Source organism: Zalophus californianus, chromosome 1, assembly GCF_009762305.2.
Source record: "Zalophus californianus isolate mZalCal1 chromosome 1, mZalCal1.pri.v2, whole genome shotgun sequence".
Classification (NCBI taxonomy): domain Eukaryota; kingdom Metazoa; phylum Chordata; class Mammalia; order Carnivora; family Otariidae; genus Zalophus; species Zalophus californianus.
Window position 1 is genome coordinate 58,022,829 of NC_045595.1, and position 23,753 is coordinate 58,046,581.

Sequence of the window (23,753 nt, forward strand, 5' to 3'; positions counted from 1 at the left end):
TAAAGGTATTAGGGAGAAAACCAAGAGGTTGAGGGGCCATCTGGCCAGGCTGAGGAGCTGATGCTTGTGCAGAGATCAGAGGGAGTGAGGGGCAGGGACTCACGATAGGGCTGGAGAAAGAACTTCCTAGGTGGAGGGCTCAGCAAGAGTGAAGACCCTGAGTCAGGACCCCATGTGGAGTGGCAGGATGGCATGTGACATGTGCGGCTGGAGCAAAGGAAGGGTGGTAATTGGGGAAACCAGTGTGGAGCCGTCAGGGCTAGGTCTGACTGCAGGAACCCCACGGGCCAGGCAAGGAGTTTGGCCTACCATGCCCCTGTCTTGTTTGGGGGACATGAATCCACGCTCATGTTTCTTAGATGTTCCGTTTCCTTCCCTCATGTTAAACGGTAAAAGTCTAAAAGCCTCTCTCTGGTGCTGTCTTAGGACCTTAACACTTTAAATGTAGTGGTTGGCAGGTCTTCTCTTTCAGTGTCTCTAACAGTTTCTGTATTACTGCTATAGTCATGTGCCCTGCACCATGCACAGCACATCTGGGATTTGGAGGGCAGCACATGCCGACACACAACTGTTTAAAGGCATTTTCTCCCTGCAAGGTGTCGCAAGTCACTAGCATGCCCTTTGAATTGCTTTATTTGCACGTATCACAGTCGTGTTTAGAAAGAGAGTTATAAATGCATTATCAGCTTTTTTCTAGGGTCAGAGAAGGGGAAGGGTTTGTCCTTTCCCTTACCCCAGGAAGCCTGACTTAACCAGCTCATCTTCGTGCCGCTGATCAACTCAAGTCCCCACACTCTGAACACCGCTGACATCTGTAACACAGGGACCACTAGACGCTGCCCCCAAGATTGCGCATCAAGTGAGGTCAGTGGGCACTTGGGGGTAGGAGCAGGCATCCCTAATGTGGTCTGAGCAGCCCCTTCTGCTTCTTTCTGTAGACTTCCTCAGTATGTTGCCGATGCATTTCAGTCACCCCTTCTCTTTTCCTTCCCCCCTTTCCCACCCCCTTCACCTGCAGTGCCTTTTCCCAGTGGCCCCATAAGCTCTAGCTAGCTCTCTGGGAGGTCAGTGTGGCACCTCCACTTCCTGCTTTCGGGCAAGTTCTGATCCGTCCTCAGGGAGTCGGCCAAGTTATGCTCATCACTCTCACAAAGTGATTTGCGATGTTAGGGGCCATGTCCCACCCCACCCCCCATCGATGGGGAGAACGAGGGCTCCTATTATAGCAGATGTGGGGCTGCTGGCTACATGAAAACAGTGTTTTTTCTAACCCCTCACAGAGAAGTGGGAAGTGCTACTAGGCCCGTAGTGACAGCTTTGCATGACTGGCGCCAGGCCACCATCTCTCTCTTCCTGACCTGACACCTGTTTGGGGGACCGTAGCCATGATCCCTCCTGTTCCGGCTTAATTTCTAAACAAACATAGGAGAGTTTTAACTTTGGGCTAGAACCACACATTCTTTCCAACATTTTTGAACCTGGTCTTTGTGCTGTGCTTCGGGTGCCAGAATTTATTTATTTTTTTATTTTTTTTTAAAGATTTTATTTATTTATTTGAGAGAGAGAGAATGAGAGATAGAGAGCACGAGAGGTAAGAGGGTCAGAGGGAGAAGCAGACTCCCTGCTGAGCAGGGAGCCCGATGTGGGACTCGATCCTGGGACTCCAGGATCATGACCTGAGCCGAAGGCAGTCTCTTAATCAACTGAGCCACCCAGGTGCCCCGGGTGCCAGAATTTAAAGGATTTTTTCTCTTCCAAGCATTTCGTTCCCCTTTGTCACATGCCCAGGTCCTCCCTCTCTTCTCGTGATTCCTGAGCACAGAAGGGCAGTTGGTTCACACCTATCTCTTCAGCTTCAAACCTGGGTGTTCTTGTGTTGACATGTTACACATATATACCGAGGCGGGAAAGATGGGAAAGGTTTTCAAGGGCCGGAAGGGTTTCCTGCTGGGATAGCAACAGTTTAGACACCATATTTGTCAGAGCAAGGAACACCAGCTGCTGTAACAGACAAAACCCGAATCTCAGTGGCCTCACATGGCAGGAGGTTACTATTTCTCCTTTGCTTCATGGCTCAAAGCAAGTTGCTGGTGGTGGGGGTCTCTCTGCTCCACGGGGTCATTCAGGAGCCTAAGCTCTTTGCATTTGTGGCTCCACGCCACCTTTTAGATATCCTTCACTCTTCACCTGGCAGGCAGACAGGGGAAAGAGAGTTTTATAGGCAGAGATGCAGGTCACAGTTCATTGGCCAGGAGCTCCCGAAGCTGCAAGGGTGTCTGGGAAGTGCAGTCTAAGCGTGTGCCCATGAATGCTAGTGATCTTCACCACAAATATGGCTTAAATACATCATGTACCTCACAGAGTTGTCCCATGCTGCGCAGGTAGATGAGCCAGAGGGGGCTTGAAAACCATACAGAATATATTGGTTTTTTGGGGAACACTCTGCCTTAAGTCAATTTGCCGGAGAGTTGAAATCCCAGCAGCAGACAATCAGGAGGGACCTGAGAACCGTTTTATAGCAGTGGTTTTCAAATAGCCATGTGGTTTCCTGTTTTCACGTCTGGATCCCGGATCCCTTTAGAATTTGTTCTTGGGTAAGGTGTGAGCTGTGTTACCTGTTCCCAAACAACTTAGCAGTTGCCCAGGACTGTTTGCTGAAAAGCCTCAGTGATTTGAGATGCCGTCTTTATCAAATACCAAATTCCTTATGTGGCTGGGTCTATTTTGGGCCTTTCTGTTCTTTTCCACTGGTCTGCTGGTCTTTTTATGTGCCAGTACCACACTGTCTAAAAAGGTATGCTTTAACATCTGGTCAGACATTCTTGCCTCTCAGACATTCGATGCTATTCTTGCATTTTTTAAATTAAGAGCTTTAGTATCAATTGTCTACCTCCACAAAGAAGCCTGTTGCTATTTTTATTGGGATTGCTTAAACTTTATAAATTAATTTAAGGGAAACTGGCATCTTTATGATGTTGTCATTCTATCCAAGAAAAAGGAATGTCTTTCCATGTCTTCACATTTTTTCCTGTTTCAAAGGTGTTTAATAGGGGTTTTGTATATTTCTTCTTAAGTTTATTCCTAAATACCTTGCCTTCTTTGTTGTCATTGTAAAGGGGATTTTCTCTTTCTTAATATCCTCTGAATATTTTATGTATATAAATATAAATACATACATATGTGTGTATTTAAAGGCTGTTGATTTCTATGTGCTAATTTTATATCCTGCTCTCTTATGGAATTTTTTTTTTCAACATCAGTAGTTTTCAACCTGCAAAGCTCCTGAGAGCCACCCAAGGTATACTTTCCAGTAGAGATGCTGAGACGCCCTCCCCGATCCAAGGTTGCAGGAAGGTGTCAGGGAAGGAGGAGAGTTTTAGTGGTTCTCTTCTTCTCTGGTCAAAACCCACTGATTAAGACCCAGAATGTAAGCAGCTCAGATCATGAGTCATAGTGGGGCCGGGCCAAGCATGAACATTCAAACTGCATAGACACACATCTGTAAAAGGTACAGCAGCCTTGGGCAGAAAACCTGGACACTGAACAGAACTGAGCACCAGGTCCAGGGGGCCGGCCCTCCAAGTCCTGGGGAGAAGGGAGGACCTCAGAGTCAGCCCCAAAGGGGACCAGGACAGTGACTGTAGACACCTGTCATTACTTGTTTATAGATTTATGTGTTTATTCTTGAACTTCAGGTGCACAGGACTGAGCCAATCATCCCCTCACTTCGTGCTACTTTATCATGGCTGGTTCTGTCTTCTTTTATTTACATTTTTCTTCTTCCTTCTTTACTTATTATTTTATTGTTTGCTGTTTCCTTACTACTTTTTAGTATTATTTTTCATTTATCATTTTCTGTATCTCCCATCCCTCTCCCAGTCCTCCTTCCAAGCAAATACAACCCTCCTATCCTGTTTATAGTTCATGTTTTAAAAATATGTTTTCTACGGAGTGTTTATGTTTTAAAACACATATAATGGAAGTGTGTTCTCGATTTCATTGTTTTTCACTTTGTTCACTGAGTGCTCTATAAGATCCATCCTTTTACTTTGGGCGTGTCTGACCACTGCTTGGAATTTCATGTGACTTTCTGTGGTGTGTCCATTGCCCCATTGATGGCCACTCTGGAGGTGAAGACAGCCCTCCACAAAGGACTGTTCTGTTCCCTCTGGACCTGTGTGAGAACTGGAACGTGAGAGGCTGGCCATGGGTGCATGCACTTCCCCAAGCGTAGCTATCTACTCCCGCCAGCCCAGCAGAACCTTCCCCACCTCACCCCCTGTCCTATCCCTGCTGTCAATTCCCATGGCTTGGATTTCACTTGGTGCCAAGCTGATGATGTGCTAATGTTATCTAGCTGTGCATTTCTCTAATGACTGGCTGCTGAATTGGAGCCTCTCTTCAGTATGTTTGTTAGCTTTTTGAGATTCTGTTTCTAGAAATTCCCTGTTCATATTCTTTGCCCATTTTAAAAAAATGAGGACAGTTGTCTTTTTTCTCGTTGATTTGTAAGAGTTCCACATAAAGTTTATAAATTCATCCTTAATTTGTCTTTGGTAAATATTCTCACCTTTTCTTTGCCTTCCCCTATTGTCCTTGGTGTCCCTTATTGGACGAAAATCCTTCATTTTAATGTAATCAAATCCTTTCTCTTTTTTTTCTTTTTCTTTCTTTCTTTTCTTTTTTCTTCCTTCCTTTCTTCTTTTCTTCCTTCCTCTCTTCCCTCCTTCCTTCCTCCCTCTCTTTAAAATTTCTTTCACTTCTTTCTTTCTTTCTTTCTTTCTTTCTTTTTCTTTCTTCTTTCTTTTCTTCTTTCTTTCTTTCTTTCTTTTCTTTCTTTCTTTCTTTCTTTCTTCTTTCTTTCTTTCTTTTTTCTTTCTCTTCTTTCTTCTTTCTTCTTTCTTTCACAGTCTGTGTTTTTAAAATTTAATTGAAGATATTTTTCCTCCATCTGGGTAATAAAGATATTCTCCTGCCTTTTCTTCTATTAATTTTTTAAGTCTACCTTTCATCTGTAGGTGTCCAGTCCATGTGACAGTAGGTAGAAATTCAGTGTTATTTTTCCAATACCACTTACCAAGCTCTTTGCCACCTCTGGCTCTTATGTGCTTGTGGGGAGAAGCTGGTGATTCAACTGCATTCATATCTGGGTTGAAAATGTTATAATTAACTATACACACATCCTAAATTTAAGTGACTCATTCTGTCATTTTGGATCTTCTTAATCCTTTTGTTTTATAATATTTGAAGCTCTTTAGGTGTTGAGAGGTAACACCTGGGTCCTGGTAGACCGGGGTTGCTAGATTTCGCAACTAAAATACAGATGCTGTTACATTTGAATTTGAATAAACAATGAATAACTTTTTAGTATAACTATGTCCCAAATATTGCATGGGATGTACTAATAAACTGAAAATTAAGTCCCTGTTTATCTGAAATTTAGGTGGAACTAATTAGAAAAGAAATAGCAAATAAAGCCTAAAGCCAGCAGAAGGAGGGAAACAATAAAGGTTAGAGCAGAAATAAATGATATACAAACAAACAAACGGTAGAACAGATCGACGAAACTAAAGAACTGGATCTTCGAAAGAATTAATAAAATTAATAAACCCCAAGCCAGGCTTATTAAAAAGAAAAGAGAAAGGACCCAAATAAATAGATGGAACTGGCTTCTTGCATCTTTTCAGACAAGTCTATGACATTCAACCCACAGGATGTGTCTTGACTGAGTCTTCTGCCCTCCTTCAGCCCTCGGCCCTTGTCCCTGCTAGTCACAAGGAAATTGGTTACACACCACTCCTGGCTGGCATGGCTGGGCTCCTGTCCTGAGTCCTTCCAAATAACCCATCCTTAAATGAATATCTCTATTTCACCTAAGGGTTTAACTAACTCTTCTCAAATGTTAACATGCTTACGAATGACCTGGGAGCCTTGTTATAACGGCAGACTGGTTCGGTGGGTCTGGGGTGGGGCGTGGCATTCCCTATTTCTAACAAGCTCCTAGCACAGGTTGATGCTGCTGGTCCATGGACCATACTCTGGTAGTAAGGACCCACTGGGTGCCTGTGCTCATCCCTAGGGGGCCTGGGTGTTAAACCATCAGGACTTTGGGAACCAGAGCAAAGCCTAACGTGGCCTACTCACGTTCCTTTCTTCCATGCCAATGCCCAGAAGGGGACAAGAGCCCGCATTAGAGAGAAGATAAGCTGCAGGTCACAGGCTTGGGATTCTGCCAGAATCTTCACACACCCTCCTCTGGCTGTTGAAGATGAATGTTGCCATCACATGACTTCTTGTATGAATCATTGTGTTATCCTTCACAGCCTGTCCACACACACACCTTCCTCAGGGTGTTCCCCTCCCTGGCTGTGATGGTAGCTTTCTTGGCCCTCTTGCTCCTTAGACTGCAAATCACATGAGAGGAAAGATGGTGGGTTTAGCTGCATGCCCCAGCATCCAGCACCATATCTGGCTTGTAGCAGCTGCTTAGTAAATGCAAGTTACATGAAGGAAAGAAAGAAGAAATGAATATTTACTTCTATTGTCAAGATGGTCCTTGAAACCACGTTTTTACTCATTTTCAAGGGCTCCCTGGGCAGGGTTGTTTTGCTGTGGCCATTGGCAGACTTTCCTGAGGGAGGAACAAGTCCTGGGAAGTTTCCCTCTCTCTGTTTCCTGTTTTCCTGTTCCCGAGTTGTCAGCTGCATCATACCACCCGCCCTACCCCACTCGTGGGGACTTAAATAGGCCAACTTCTCCGCTTGACAGAATTCCCATTTCCCAGTGCTCCAGCTGCTGAGCCTTCTCCAGGCTGATCTGGAGAGACTCCTTAGACTTCGGTCTATTCGGCTCTTTCCCTTCTCCCCAGACATCTCGACAGCATGCCCTGCAGTTCCTGCTCCCCACATCCCTGACCTTCCTTCTACCTGCCAGTTCCCAATGGCTCTGAAAGCCAAAGGCAACCAGTTGAGCTGTATCTGTGAAGGTTCTTTGATGGCAAGCAACAGAAATCAAATATGGCTGACATAAGTCCAAGGGGCCTTTTTGAGGTGTCTGTTGGGTTGCTCATAGAACCCACTAAAGACTAGAAGACCTGGCTTGGAATGAGGACCAGGACACGCAGCAGGTCACTCAACTACCTCACCCAGAAAGCCTGAGAATGAGTGAGCTCTGCCTGGGCCTCACAGCCCATGTCACTCTGCTCAAGAATTAGTCAGAGACAGTGCAGTGGCTTCCGTGGGCCCTGGTTGGCCAGAGTGATGCAGGCACTTTGACAGTTGCCCCCAAGAATTCACACAGCAGTGGAGGGTTCATTAAAAGGAAATACAGCTGTGTTTGGAAAGGAGCAAGTATTGCCTGGTGGTCAGCAAACAAATCAAAGAAAACCAATGTATGTATAGATCTCTTCCAGCTTTGAAGGAAATGAGAGGAAATCTGACATAGGTCTGTGGCAGGATGTGGGTGAGAGACCCCCAAGTATCTTGATTCCTGGTTTCCAATTGCTTTTCATATTGGAAACACTAAGAACCCATTAAGAATGTAGTTCCCCCGAGATACAAAAGGTGGGAGACTGGACTCTTTTTCTAATTCAGATTTGGCCACTAACTTGCTGTGCAACCTTGGGCAAGTCACCTCACCTCTCTGGTCTCAGTTGCTTTACCTATAAAATGATGGCTTTAGATTCCATGACATCTAGGACTTCTTCCAGCTACAAAATCCTTCCCAAAGCTTGCCAATTTTGCTTGATGTCCACTGAAATGTACATTTCATATTGTATAAGGTAACACGATTTCAGAAGACACAGTTCTCAGGTGTGTGGTATTTACAAAGGCAACTTAGAGGGGAGACTTGATGCTGTGTTACAAACAGTAATAACAATAATAATACTGTACCTCATACATAAAGGATTTGCTATATGCCAGGCATTGTTCTAAGCACGTTAATGTGTTAATTCGTTTAATCTTCACAACAGTTCTGTGAAGCAGGTTCTATTATTACCTCCATTTTACTGATAAGGAAATGGAAGCGCAGAGAGGCTAAGTAACTTGCCCAAGGTCACACAGATTCTAAGTCCAAGAGCTGAGTCAGACCCCGGGGTCTGTGCCTCTAACAAGCATAGCATGTGGCCTCTTTAACCAAAACCAGCCAATTAAAAACAGACCAGAAAAAAAAAAGAGCTACTGTTTAGAAAAACTGTGCAGTGTGCTCCTCCCCCTCCCCAACCTTGTCTAGATTATCTGGAAATTTCTATACATATGTAGCAGTTTCTGTAGTTACTCAACCCATCATTGGACTTTCCCTACCTAATCATAACCACTACCTCATTTGCCTTCAAAGACCAAAACTTAGCATTAGGTCAATCGCATCTATTTCAAAAGAAGCCAAAAAAAATTTTTTTTTTGCAAAAAACGAAGTAGAAAGATACACATGTGTGACCTGCCACTGTTACTTGCTGTAGGGGTCCATTTTATTTGTGCTTATAATGACCCCAAAGGAATATTTTTCAGCATGTAGAACTTTTAACCGCTCCATTAACCAGATTAGTCAGTGCAGGAATTTCTCCTTTACCGCTGAGAGCAGATCTCGTTATAGTGATTGGGCTCACTTACTAATTGCTGGCTTTCTGGACTTGCCAAATGCATTTAAAGAAGGTGGTGTGTGGGTGGGGACTAGTATTTTCATCTTAGTAGATTTGATTGTGCTTAATGGCCTTTCCTAATAGGGCTGGCCCTGGTGCTTAAATACATAGCAAAAATAGCCATCCACAGAATGTTTCTGAGAGCTGGAAAGAGCCTAGGAGACCATCTGGGCCAATCCCATGCTGACCCACCGGAAGCTGAATCCGGGAAGTGCAGTAGTAGGCTGGTATGGAAGGAGCCCTCCCCAGGAAATGCAGGCTAGAGGCAGAGCACAGCCGCGGGGGAGGCCAGGCCCACACCCAGCTCTCCTGCCAGGATTCCACCACTGACACTATGGCTTTGCATCATCTATGTTACATGCTCTGTAATTTACCAAATATCTTTCTTTAAATCAACCCATGTTTTAAACTCCGTGTCTTTTTAACAGGTTTCTTGAAATAGAAAAGAACAGTTGCCACACATTTAAGGTAGCCCTACAAATAAAATGAATAATAATAATAACAAAACGAAGTGGCTAAAAAGGGAGATGCACAAATATTGGAATGTTACCGACACATAAAAACCTAACAAAGACTTTGTTTTTTACTCATCAGAAAGATGAAAGAGAAGAGGGCCTTTCTCACTGTGAAGCTGAATGTTATTTCATCCTTGAATGTTGAACACCTGTATCCATTTTCCCTAGCAGCCTGGGTTTACACAGCAGCCTGCGGCAAAGGACAGAACACGGGAGGTGGATGGATTGGGTCTAGAGGCCGGCTCGGCCACTTCCTCACATACAGCCTTGGGCAAGGAAAGGGACTGATGTGGTTTCCTCAACTGCAAAATCCCATGTGAGGGCCCTCCCACAGGGAGGCAATGGGGGCACCTATATTCATTTACGTTCCTATTTTGATTCCAACAGATGCAACTTCTGTGGGAACCACACTAAAAGGATCAAAAATTCCCTGTTTTGTTTTTCCTGCATGATTCCTAGTGGTCAAGGAAAGGCAGGAAAGTGCCTTGACTGCCACACCTGTCATTCTGGAATGATCTCTTCTAATGACATTACCCTTCCATTGATGTGCAAGGGTAGACGGAGGGTGGAGGCAACTTTCCAGAACTTTCCTGCACCCACACTTGTGTTAGAACTTATTTCACATTTAATACCCAGCAGCCCTCTCTTAACCATGGAGATCAAGGGCCCCAAATCTCTACAGGGAGAATTTATTTTTATTTTTATTTTTTTATTTTTTTACGATTGTGTATTTATTTGAGAGAGAGAGAGAAATCACAAGGGGCAGGGAGGGGCACAGGGAGAGGGAGAAGCAGACTCCCCACTGAGCAGGGAGCCCAAAGTGGGACTCGATCCCAGGACCCTGAGATAATGACCTGAGCTGAAGGTAGACACTTAGCCAACTGAGCTACCCAGGTGCCACTACAGGAAGAATTTACGAAGAAGGAACTTTTTTATGGAAAAAATAGGGAAAGGGGCCAAGGCAGAAATGATTTGGGGAAAATTTTTACAACCATTTCAATAAGACAGAACAACAGAATCAACACACCTTGTCACAGCAACATTAAGGATATTTATGACCTCTCTGTAACAGCACTGGGTACATGACTTTGTTGGTTCTGTCCTCCAGTAAATTCTTTTTTGTAGGTATTGTGTAGACTACAAAGTGTTTCTTTTTTCCTTTCTCTTTATTTTGGAAAAACCCAGTAGTCATCCTGAGTAGGGGAAAACCCAATTCTCTCCGATAGTGTCTCCTTTACTTTTACACAGAACACTTCCCTTCTGGTGCTCCTGGTCACCAAAGATGTGGGGTTTTCCCCACGCCAGACAAGTCTGTGACATCAGTTGGGTGTCCTATGATCTAACTCAGTTCTGACTCTGTCTACCTAGAGATAGTGGAAACCTGCAAAGTCACAATGCAAATGGCCATTCACTGGGGCCCCTGGGACAACAGACCTTCTCACTCCCCTGAGGAGATGTTTCTCAAGCCCTGTCCTTAACACCCAAACTCAACAGTTTGGTCCCCCCTCTTCGAGAAGCCCAGCAGCATGGAGCCAGCAGAGATGCCGTTACTTCCCTCTGATGCTCTTGCTTCTTACTTTCTCCCTTCCTCCTCAAGGTATTTCTGGCATGTTCCACTCTCCTCAGACCTCAGGGCACCTACAGAAAACCAAACAAGAACCTGCCAGGTGGTTGCCTCTGGGGACAGGAACCAGGGTACAGGAGGCGGCAGGAGACTCACCATTCACTGTTAACTCTGGTTCTCATGGGAACTTCTCACACATGCATAAATTCCCTTCATTTAATAATGGTGACATGGTCTCACACCCTGCCTACCCTATGCCAGGCGTGCTAAGCAACTAACCTGCTCTATCCCAGTAAGTCTCATGAGCTAGACAGGATTCTTAATTAGCCTCCTTTGGCAGAGGCATAAAGAAGGTAAACCAGTCGCCCAAGATTGTGTAGTTCAAGTCACCAGAGCCGGAAATGAATCCAGATTGGCTCCAAAATGCACAGACTTCGCCACCACGTACCACTACTTCTTGTTCACACAAAACTTCTTCAAAGAGCTGTCTCCACTTACTTTTGACCCACGTCCTAGCTCAGTGTAGACTGTCTTCTGTCCTAGTTAATCCATGAACTGGGTTCTCTCCAAGGTTACGATGACCTCCTTGTCATTGAGTCTCTTGAACCCATTCTAGTCCTCTTGTTTGACGTCTGAATAGCACTTGGCCCTGTCGGTCCTTCTTACAACAGGCTGTACCTTTAGATTCTGTGAAATACACCTTCCAAGTAATCTTCTGTGTCTGTCGCCTTGGCAAACTCTCCCGGTCCCCATTCTCCTCCTTCTCCTCACAAGGATCTCTCCTGGGTTCACTTCTACCCCGCCCCCCGCCCAGTTCATGGTTCCTGGGCAATTGAATCCATTCCCATGACATCAAGTACCACTTACTTCCAGGCCCTCATCTCTGGCCCGATTCTCCTACTGTGTCGACTATTACCCATCAGGCTTTGGCTTGGATGTCCCAAAGAGGCCAAAAGTCCAGAAATACACATAGCAACATCATCAGCCACACCAAAACCTACCCCCTTCCTCATGTTCTGACCCAGTGAAACAAATCAGACACTCAAGGGTTAGCTTTTTAATTGTTCTTTTAAATTTTGCTTCCAGTATTGTTAGCACACAGTGTTATCTTTGTTTAAGGTGTACAATATGGTGATTCAGCACTTCCATACATCACCCCCTGCTCATCACAACAAATGCCCTCCTTAATCCCCATCACCTATTTCAGCCATCTCCCCACCCACCTCCCCTCTGGTAACCATCAGTGTGTTCTCTATAGTTATGGAGCCTGTTTTTTGGTTTGCCTCTCTCTCTCTCTGTTTCCCCTTTGCTTGTTTGTTTTATTTCTTAAATTCCACATGAGTGAGATCATATGGTATTTGTCTTTCTCTGACCCCTGATTTCATGTAGCATTATACTCTCTAGCTCCCTCCATGTCATTGCAAATGGCAAGATTTCACTCTTCCTATGGTTGAATAATATTCCATTGTGTATGTGTACACACACACACACGCACACACATGCGCGCGCACACGCACACACACACATATATATCACATCTTCTTTATCCCTTCACCCCCAATTGTTGGACACTTGGGCTGCTTCCATATCTTGGCTATCATCAATAATGCTGCTATAAACATAGGGATGCATGTATCCCTCTGAATTAGTGTTTTTTAATTCTTTGGGTAAATATGTAGTAGTGTGATTACTGGATCATAGGGTAACTTTTTGAGAAGCTTCTATACTCTTTTCCACAGTGGCTGCCCCAATTTTGTTGGCTGTTGCCCCACCAACAGTGCACAAATGTTCCTTTTTCCCCACATCCTAGCCAACACTTGTTGTTTCTTTGTGTTTTTGATTTTAGCCACTCTGACAGGTATGAGGTGATACTTCGTTGTAGTTTTCACTTACATTTCCTTGATGATGAGTGACGTTGAGCATCTTCTCATGTGTCTGTTGGCCATCTGGATATCTTCTTTGCAGAAATGTCTGTTCATGTCTTCTGCGCATTTTAATCAGATTACTTGATTTGGGGGGTGTTGAGTTGTATAAGTTCTTTATATGTTTTGGATACTAAGCCTTTATCAGATATGTCGTTTGCAAATATTTTCTCCCATTCTGTAGGTTGTCTTTTAGTTTTGTTAATTGTTGCCTTCACTGCGCAGAAGTCTTAATTTTGATATAGTCCCAATAGTTTATTTTTGCTTTCATTTCCTTTGCGTCAGGAGACCTATCTAGAAAAATGTTGGTATGGCTGACGTCAGAGAAGTTCCTGCTTGTGCTCTCTTCAAGGATTTTTATGGTTTTGGATCTCCATTTAGGGCTTTAATCCATTTTGACTTTATTTTTATGTATGGTGTAAGAAGGTGGTCCAGTTTCATTCTTTTGCATGGCTGTCCAGTTTTCCCAACACCGTTTGTTGAAGAGACTGTCTTTTTCCCACTGCATATTTTTGCCTCATGTGTTGGAGATTAATTGGCCATATAATCATGGGTTTGTTTCTGAGCTTTCTATCCTGTTCTATTGATCTATGTGTCTGTTTTTGTGCCAGTAACATACTGTCTTGATCACTACAGCTTTGTAGTATAACTTGAAGTCTGGAATTGTGATGCCTCCAGCCTTGTTTCTCTTTTTCAAGATTGTTTTGGTTATTCGGGGTCTTTCGTGATTCCATACACATTTTAGGATTGTTTGTTCTAGTTCTGTGAAAAATGCTGTTGCTATTTTGACAGGAATTGCATTAAATCTGTAGATTGTTTTGGGTAGTATAAACATTTTAACAATATTTGTTCTTCTAATCCATGAGCATGGGATATCTTTCCATTTGTTTGTGTTGTCTTCAATTTCTTCATTAATGTTTTATAGTGTTCAGAGTACCATTCTTTTACCTCCTTGGTTAAGTTTATTCCTAGGTATTTTATTTTATTTTACTTTATTTTATTGGTGCAACTGTAAATGGGGTTGCTTTCTTGAGTTCTCTTTTTGTTGCTTCATTATCAGTGTATAGAAATACAATGGATTTCTGTGCATTGATTTTGTATCCTGTGACCTTACTAAATTCTAGTAGTTTTTTGGTGGAGTACTTAGGGTTTTCTATATATAGTATCATGTCATCTGCAAATAGTGAAAGTTTTACTTCTTCCTTACCAATTTGGATTATTCCTTTTTCTTGTCTGATTGCTGTGGCTAGGACTTCCAGTACTGTGTTGAATAAAAGTGGTAAGAGTGGACATCCTGGTCTTGTTCCTGACCTTAGGGGAAAAGCTTTCTGTTTTTCCCCATTGTATATGATGTTAGCTGTGGGTTTTTCATATATGTATGGCCTTTATTATATTGAGGTATGTTCCCTCTAAACCTACTTTGTTGAGGTTTGGTTTTTTTTTTTTTAAGATTTTATTTATTTATCTGAGAGGGAGAGAATGAGAGATAGAGAGCATGAGAGGGAAGAGGGTCAGAGGGAGAAGCAGACCCCCTGCTGAGCAGGGACCCCCCCCCCCCCGATGTGGGACTCGATCCCGGGACTCCAGGATCATGACCTGAGCCCAAGGCAGTCGCTTAACCAACTGAGCCACCCAGGCGCCCTTGTTGAGGGTTTTTATCATGAATGGATGTCGGGCTTTGTCAAATGTTTTTTCTGTATCTATTGAAGTGATCATATGGTTTTTATCCTTTGTCTTATTGATGTGATGTGTCACATTGACTGATTTGCAAATAGTGGACCACCTTGCAACCTGGGAATAAAGCCCACTTGAGCGTGGTGAATGATTCTTTTTAATGTATTGTTGGATTCGGTTTGCTAATATTTTATTGAGGAGCTTTGCACTTATATTTATCAGAGATATTGGCCTATAGTTCTCTTTTTTGTATTGTCTTTATCTGGTTTTAGTATCAGGGTAATGCTGGCCTCATAGAATCAATTTGGAGAGTTAGTTTTTCTTTAGGGGGGTGTAGCAGAGGGGCTGGCAAACAGGCAGATGCGTGTACCACCCAAAGAGGGCAGCTTCCATCCAGCCACAATGCTGACCACTGTCAGGCACAAATGTGGCCCCATATTGCCAGGCTTTTGGCCTTTTAGAGGAAATCCAGAGACCAGCACTATCACATGGAATGTTGGCCAGGATTTCAAATATTTTGAAAGCACAGCAATGGCCAATCTCAACCTCCTCTGACCAGATGCAGTCCACAGGCTGCCAAGTTATACCTCTGCCTGCCCACTCTCCTGAGGTGAGTGTGCTCTATCCCACGGATACAAGGATCATTTCTGGCCAACTCCCACATCTCTGGCCTGACTGTTCTCTTCAGTTCGAGACCCACAAATCCAGCCTCCCCTACAAGCACCTCGTGCTCGACACATCCAACACTGCAGTGAACCGGAAGACAGGGCACTAGAAATTACCCCATCTGGACAACGGAGAGGAAATAGACAGGAAAACAAATGAAGAGAGGCTCAGAGACCTATGGGACCATAACAAGAGATCTAACATCGGATCATGGAGTCCCAGAGGGAGACGAGGAGAAAAGACAGTGGGGTGGACAAGGCTAAAGGAAAGAAAGAGAGACAACACTGAATGCTAACAAGGATGCTGAGAAACTGGATCTCTCACACATTCTGGATGGGCATGTGAAATGGCATGGCCACTCTGGAACACATTGCATCTTAAACAACATGCAATTTCCATATGGCCCAGAAATTACCGTCCCGGGAAATGAAGACTCACGTTCACACAAAAACCTCTACATGAGTGCCGAAAGCAGCTTTATTTGTGAGAGCCCAAAGGGGTAATGACCCAAAAGTCTCTCAACGAACCGTGTGGTTTATCCACATCCTAGAATGCTACACACAACCACCCGGAAATGTTAAATAAAAACAGTGAATCCTAAAAGGTCATATACTGTTGATTCAAGTCATAAAAAGTTCTCGAAATGAGAAAATTTTGGAAACAGAGAACAAATTAGCACCTGGCAAGGGTTATGAAGGAAATGGGGGTGGGCTACAAAAGCGCAACACAATGTTCTGGAACGTTCTGCATCTTGACTGTATCAATGTCAATATCCTGGTTGTGATACTGTCCTACAGTTTCCCAAGATGTTACCATTGGGGGAAAGTGGGTAAAGGACACACAGCATTTCTCTGTATTATTTGTTACCAACTGCATGTGAATCTACCAGTATCTCAAAATAAGTTTACTTAGGAAAAAAAAAAAAAGCCAGATACACAATAGCACAGTCTCAATCTCTTAACTCCCGGTTTCCCAACCTGCTGACTGTACACCACGCTCTCATTTATGCTGGTAACCGAGCAAGCAAATCTTCAAACTCTGTTACCACCATTTCTAGGGAGGCTCTGTGACAACTTCAGCAAAATCTGTCCTCCAAACTCTCACACTGTCTATTTAAAGTTTTGGAATGTTGGAGCTGGAAAAAAACGAAAAAACAGCAGCATCCAAGGTAGACTGGTGGGCTCTGGGCCCTCTTGACCCGTATCATCAGATCCCCAATTGCCCCGCCTTGAAGAAATTGCCATCCAAGTAAATACAATGTACTTAGCAGGGCCAGCTTGAAGGCCCGCCCCCAGCTCCCTGCCCCAGGGCTGCTGCCTCTAGACGCGTCTAGACACGTCCTGCACGGATGTTGTACACTGCCCCTTGGAGAAGTCATGTAGCTACCCCTTCTCTGTCCCGGGCCTGGTGAACTGCTTGAGGCCAGAGAGCTGGCTGAGCCACAGGGAGGCACTTAAAACTCATAGCTTCTCAAAGGCTATTGTTTTACTTCTTAAGTTAGATCACAGGCTCTAAGCAGCCTGGGCCCCCTGCACTCACACAATGTGACATTGAGATACCAGTTTCTGGAGGACAGCAGTTCTTTTCAACATTGCTATGGTGTAAAGTTATTTGTGAAAGAAGGAAAGGCACAAAGGCCAGCTGAGGTCAGTGTGAGCTCGGGACATTTGTCACACTCCTTGGGGACACAGGTATTGTAGTAACCAGGCTACAGGTGGGGAGATTAAGGCCCACAGGAAGGAGAAGCTAGAACAGGTGATCTGGACTACACTCCCTCCACTACAGGTGGGGAGATTAAGGCCCACAGGAAGGAGGAGCTAGAACAGGTGATCTGGACTCTAAGTCCAGGGCTGGCTCCTGTACCACCACAGGCTACATTGCTAGTTGTACCGGACACTGTTCAGACCTGCCCCTGGCCTGTGTAGATGCCCCGGAGATTTCGTTTGGGGGCCCACCTCCTGGGACCTGGGGACGGTTGCTGGGTTGGAAGTAGAGGGACAAGGCCTACATCAGTCTGCCTCTACCCTACCTCCTGGGGAGCTGTGCACCCCACCCCAGCTTTTTATGTGTGTGTCTGACCATGTGTGTCTCTCTGGGGGGGGTGAATATGTCTGTGTATGAGTGTGTGCGTGTGTGCGTGCACGCGATATGAGTGTCTGCCCATATGTGCATGTCATGTTTGTATGCTTGGAGAGGTCTATGGGTGTCTGTGTGCATGAGTGTGTCACTCTGCGTTCCTTTCTATGTATGTCTATGTGGGTTTGTGTATCTCTGTGGATGTCGCCTGTCTTCTTTGTGTATTAAGTATGTATGCGTTTGTGTGTCTGTGCGTGTGGTATGTTGTTTGTGCATCCCCATGTGTCCATGCGTGTGTATCTGTGGGGACGTGTATGCATGCCTGCATGTGTGGTGTGTGTCCCTGTGAACATGTAGCATCTGCATGTGTGTTTTCTGTGTCTTTACGTGTAGTATCTGGGTGTGGGTCTGGGCACGCATGTGGTCCGTGTGCGTTTGCAGTCTGTATGTGTGGTGTGCGTTTGTGTCCTTACGTGGGTCTGTGTGCGCGAGGTGTGTTGCGCGTGAGTGTGGCGAGTCCTCCCGCGCTGACACTCCGGTAAGCCGCCTGGGTTCCAGGCCTCGTGACGGTCCCCGGGCCGCCACCCCGGGGCGCGGCCTCCCACGAGGTCGGGCGGGGAGGAGCGCGTGGCCGGGTCCGCGGGCTGTGCCCCCGGCTCCTCCCCGCGGGCCGGGCACACGTGGGCCCCGGGCGCCGCCTCTCCGCACCGCCCGCCTGTCCCGCGCGTCCCCACCCACCTCGGGCCGCCCCCGCCGCCGAGCCGGCCCGGGGATAAAGTGGCAGCGCAGACGCCGCGCCCTGTCGCCGCGGAGCCGGCGGCGCGCAGCTTGGCCCGGCACCCGCCCGCCGCAGACGAGGACCCGCGGCGCTCGGGGAACGCGACAGCGGCGCTCGTGGCCCCGGTAACTGCCTCCCGGCCCCCGCCCCAGCCAGCAAGTGCCGTCCCCAGGGGTGGGGAGCAGCCTCGGGGGTCCCCCGCGCGTTCGGCGTGGGCTCCCGCGCCCCCTGGTGCGCGCGCGTGTGTGCGCGCGTGTCTGTGTGGTGCGCGTGTCTGTGTGTGCGCGTGTGTGCGCGCGCCCTCCCCTGCTCCCTCGCACCAGCCCCCAAACCAACTTGTCCCCGTCAACTCCATCTTCCTGGTCCCCGCCGTCCCCGTGCACACGCCAGGCGAAGTCTCCTGGTTTTTCCTGTGGCTTTCCCAGTGACAGCTGCAGAGCTCCATTCCCTGCGCTGTCGGAGACAGGCAGCAAGCAAAGTTTGTCAGGAGCCTCGGGGGTGACTTTGCCTCGGGGACCCGCATTTGTGCGTGTGCGAGGTGCCTCGGTGTGCGCGGAGCTAGTTTCCCAGTTTCCCGGGGCTCGCGAGCCCCTCTCGTCCCCGAACCCCTCCATCGGTTTGTGTAAGGAAAGTAATGACCTAAACTAGTAGCGGGGCATCGCAGGCGCCTGTTCCCCCGCCCCTGGGGAAGGAGGGGAGCCCCGGAGAGCTTGTCAGTGCTAGCTGGTAACAGGCTCCCTGGCTCCGCACCCCTAAAGCCCGAAAGGCAGGCTCTGGGGGCAGGGCGTGGGGTAGGGGACAGGGGCTCGGGAGCTGCTTGAATGCTGCCCTGTGACGGCCGAGATGAGGGAACAGCCCTTATTTGCCTGGCTCTGATCCTTCATGCTGTGGTGGTTGTGGAATGCAAAAACCAGGACATGATGGAAACAGGTTTGTCATGGAACCTTTGGAATTTCAGACAGGAGGAATTAATTGGAGTATCATCCACCTCATTATTGTGCCCCTTTGAAACTTCCTTGGGGATTTTAAGATAGATGGGTCTTCTTGCAGCTGGGTCTTTATACCCACAGAGCTGACTATAATTTCCACTTGATTACAGCTAAAATAGTCTTTAAGATGAAGTTTCCTGAAATGATTTAAAATAAACACAGATGGGAAGGGGGAAAAGGCTGTAATGAGGCACTTAAAAAATAAAGTGAGCATTTTCTTAAGAACAAATGGGATTTTTCAGTCTCGGAGAGATTGCAAGAAATATATGGGTTTTTAAAAATCTTTGAAATGGAGGGTTTTTTTTTTTTAACTGCTTAAAAATTATTACTGACACCAAACAAGGCTTTTCTCTCCATCTCTATGTGTTTTGCCATATTTCTGACTTTGGAATATGTCCTCTTTTCTTTCAAGGACTTGCAGATCCTTTCAGAATGCCAGAGGAAAGTTCTCCCAGGCAGACCCCGCAGAGCGTTCCATACCAGGACCTGCCTCACCTGGTCAATGCCGACGGACAGTACCTCTTCTGCAGGTACTGGAAACCGACAGGCACACCCAAGTAAGTCTGCCCCAGAGTGCTGCCCCAGATGCACATGGGCACATTCTCACCTGCCTCTCCTCCTTCTTCATGTAGCATCTCATCTGGGGCCACTTTCTTCATGACCTACTTCACATCAGGCACAGCAGTGCTAACAAAGCTGAGCTTTATACTTGATCTTTTTTTTTTTTTTAATTAAGAAGCAGGAGTTCTATTTTCATTATAACAACCAGGATACGGATTCTACCGTATGGCAGTGTTCAAAAATTCCACATGACTTTATTTTTTGTACTGAAATTGATTTCCTGTGGTACAAGCATTCCTTTAAAAACCAAACCCAACAACTCCAGAAAGCCACCTAAGCAGATAAGAAAATCAAAATATATCAATACAGTAGTCTTCGTTCTCTTTCCTGCTTGATTATGAGCTTCAGAGGTATCATACGTGTACAACTAGGAAGAAAGGGGCCTGGGTATTTCCTTCTGATTTCTTGCCAGCTCAATTACTTTGTACGTTTTCCATTAAGAATTTGTCTTGCTATTAGAAACAGGCGTTGGGACTATACACCATCAGACAGCTGGTCTCCGGCTGCTCCCCTCCTCTTGTACAAAACAAGGAAAACCCTGCTTGTTTGTGTTATCCAGGGAAAGAAATTATTTGTGGTAACCAATTGGCCTGGTGACAGGTGAGCATCTTCTGTCCCATGGACATTTTACCTGCCTCGAAGGCCTCTGGTCTCCTAGGGGACATGGTCTAATGTGGATTATGTCTCTCTTTGTGTTTCAGTGATCACCTGACCCTAGCACAGCCCGAGAGTCTCTCCTATATTTTCAACAAGGTAATCCAGGTAGCTACCCTTTGAAAACACAGACATAGGGACTTTTAAAGACCTGGTTTAAATCATAGCTTCAGGGCAGCTGTAAACTGGCTTTCATAATGGACTGGTAATAATTCCTACCAGTTCTGGCAATATCTTTCTTGACGATTTCCTCGGGAAGAGAGTGTGTATGTCTGCATATGTGTCAGATGGAGCGAGTGGGGAAGGGAGGGAAGGAAGGAGGGAGGAAGTTGGGGGTGGGGAGAGAGAGGGGGAGGAAGGGAGAGAAAGGGTTGTCAAGCATTATCATTAATTCTGCATTCTGACTTATTCTCCACTCTGACTTAACTGGCTGTAGAATTGCATATTCTCGGTTCAATTTCTAAGAACTTTGTGGTATGTGGTGCACTATTTGATCAATTTACAAAAAGAGGACAAAGAATTGGAAGTATACATTTTTAATGTCCAGGTCCCAGACTTTGGGAGCTTTCCTTGGTTGAGTGGGGAGGCCATCTTAGTTCGAGGTCAATGAAATAAGGAGGGCCGTGGGTGTCTGGCTGGGGCCGCGAAGGGCGGTGGGCGAGTGGGTCGGGAATGGCCGAATTGGCTGCCCTTCCTTGGCTGTGAGTGGTTTTCACAATCTCCACGCTGACGTGGTGCTGTGGGGAATTCTGTCTGCTCCTTAGCTTTTGCTCCACTTAGAAGCAGCAACACCCCCACCCCCCGTAGTTTGAACTGAGCTGTCTCTGGGAAGTCAGGGTTTGCGTTGTAGTGGTTGCCGATGGCAGTAAGAAAGTAGGTGGGTGGCTGAGGCAGTTGGGTCCTGGGAGTTGGGAGAGAAATGTGACCGGGGCGGTGGCATCCCCATCTACTCGGCCTCTACCCCGTGGAGATGGTGCAGATGGTAGGGAGTTGGGGCCAATGTCAGGGGTGATCTTCCAACCATTTCACCAGCAGTCCCGACCAATCAGAAATTCCGGGAGGCCCCCTGTGGCCGGTGTTAACCCTGTGGTGGCATCTCTGGATCTTGAGGAGGGTTAGGGCCTCCTGGAGGAGAGATCATGGCAGCCAGAGTGATGGGGAGTGGTGAGGGCCTCAGGGCAGAGGTTTATACCACCTGGTATGAGAGCATGTCCATGTGTTAATAACTGAGAGCAGCTGCTCCGGCAGCCAGCAGCTACCGTGCAGGCCTGCCTTCCTGTGTGATCCGGAACATCTCCACTCTGGAGTTTCAACACTGTTGCCTATTGCTTTCAGGAAGGGGGAGGGGACCGCAGGTCACCACTGGCCTCAGTCGGTACCCTCTGGGGAGTGTCCTCAAGGCCCTTTCCCAGTTAAGCTCAGGGCCTTCTCTGTTCTACCATCTGTGGGGGAAACCCAGACAAATGTCACATTCTCTCTGTCCTTCCACTCTGCTCCATTAAAAAAAAAAAATATTTCTCCCAGAGGACCTTGAGACCTCCGAAGCCACCTCAGGTGTCACTTTACACAGAGGGTGTGTGTGCACCCCTCTTGGTTGCACTGCTTTGGGTCGGTTTTGTGGTCAGCGAGTTGCCTCCAGCTCCTGGGGCCTGCCTCAGAGCACCTGGAACCTTCTGCTCTCTCAGGACTTGCTGGGCTCCAACACCAGCCCTGCAGGTGGCTCAGAGAAACTCTGGGTCACAGGTGTCAGCCACAGCAGGGAAACCGGCCTAACCTGCTTATGGAAACAGATGATGTCTTTATAAATGCCAGCCCCTCAAACTGGACCCTGAGAAAGAAGAAAGCATTTCTTAGGATCGTCATTCTAACATGTGTGTCCAAACACGACACTGTTTTTAAGATAGCAGGCCAGAGGCTCAGCCTTGAATCATTTCGTGCCAGAGCTTTGTTTTTTTTTTTTTCTTTAAGATTTATTTATTTGACAGAGAGAGACACAGCGAGAGAGGGAACACAAGCAGGGGGAGTGGGAGAGGGAGAAGCAGGCTTCCCGTGGAGCAGGGAACCCGATGCGGGGCTCGATCCCAGGACCCTGGGACCATGACCTGAGCCGAAGGCAGACGCTTAATGACTGAGCCACCCAGGCGCCGCACGTGCCAGAGATTTTTAAGCCTACGTTTGGCAGTGTCAAGGCAAATTCATGCTCCTCTGGTGTTATTTCCTATGATAACAAATGTTATGCTTAAGGTAGAGCAGAATCATATCAGTTGAGTATCTCATATTAATGGAGTATCAAATATGTTACAGGGTCTGTATTCGACTGTCTACACACACGATCTCATCTGGACCTCGCATCAACCTGTGAGGCAAATGTTACCATGACTCTTTCCATTCTACACGTGGGAGAACAGGCCCAAGATGACCCAGCTAGCGTAGCTGGATTCAGTTCAGAATCCTCTGGCTCCAAGTCGGTTGCTCTTAATGCACCACTGAGAAAGACAGACCTTCGTCTTTTAAAGTAGTGTCTTCCTGATCAATTCTTGCATTTCTCATTAAGGTTGAAGATCACTTCACCCTGCAGTAAAGAGTAAAAGAATAATGAATTCTCCCTAATCATTTGCTCATAATTACTGGAAGTGGGAAATAGATGAAAGATACGGATCGTTCGGAAACCAAAAATCTTGGGAGGCCCTGGGGGGAGTGGTTGCTTTATCCAGATGCGGTATCTCGGACTTTGACGATACCGGTTCTTCAGCACATTTCCAGCCCTGATGTCAGCAGGAAGACAGAGACAGCCCCCCACCCCCCGCCCGGTCAGGCTCAGGTTGCCTTGTGAGCTCCTGTGCGCTGGAGTAGCATTTAGCCCCTTTGCATTCAGTCTGCCATGTGACCCTTAGTCCATTAAAGGACAACGTTAAATGTCAGCTTCTGTTCTGGAAGGTCTTACCCCACCACGCTCAGAGCAGTGAAGGTGCGCCTGCCCCACGTGGTTGGAAACCATACTCAGTTTGAGGATTTCAAGGCTTCCTTTGATTCTATGTGATGAGGAGGGCCAGGGGGCCCCCTGCAACTGTGTGATGGTGCAGCTGCGGTCCCCAGCAGATGCCTAGTTCTAGACCTGGGCCAGAGCGTGTTGGCCTGGTTATCCGCAGTGGGCGTGTGTTGGCTACATACGTCGGTGCCCTTCATCTTTCTTTAACGCTGATAATTCCCTCCATGCACTTGGTCTCTGGGCAGCCCCTCAGCTCTGAAGAGCTGACAAGTGTTCCTGTCTCTAGCTTCCATGGTGATAACAACTGGTCTATTAGGGGAGCTGTTCCAAAGTGTGGTTGTCCCTTGTCCCTCAGCTTGCAGAGGTCCCGATGCACACACCCTCCCTGGAGACTTGCTGGAATTCACAAGGGACTCATTTTTGAAAATTTCATTTAGCATTTTCTTCCAAACTCCCCTACATTTTCAGAGACCTTCCAGAACAGAAGCCCCTGGAGTTCCTTCTCCAGACCTTGCTGGCTTTGTGCTCTTTCCCTTTCTGGCGTCTGACTTCAGTTTCCATAACCTGGCTTTTCCCCACCAGTCACCCTGCGGCCACGCCCGCACGTGGATGCCACTGCCTCTCCCCTCCCGGTTGCACCAGTCTGGGCTGCATCCAAGGCGGTGCG

At 46.7% G+C, this 23,753-nt stretch overlaps 1 protein-coding gene across 3 annotated transcripts in view; it reads left to right on the forward strand.

Moving 5' to 3' along the window:
* Positions 1–748: 748 nt before the first annotated feature.
* Positions 749–23,753, forward strand: part of MGLL (monoglyceride lipase) — a 128,854-nt gene continuing 105,849 nt past the window's right edge. The window contains exons 1-2 of one of the 3 annotated variants that reach the window (XM_027583621.2): positions 749–864; positions 19,235–19,379. In XM_027583621.2, the coding sequence (XP_027439422.1) occupies positions 19,255–19,379 (125 nt within the window). In that variant the 5' untranslated portion in view covers positions 749–864; positions 19,235–19,254. Of the gene's footprint in view, positions 865–17,802; positions 17,959–18,634; positions 18,764–19,234; positions 19,380–23,753 lie in introns of those variants that run through there. The other 2 variants (XM_027583620.2, XM_027583619.2) reach the window with 2 other exon arrangements.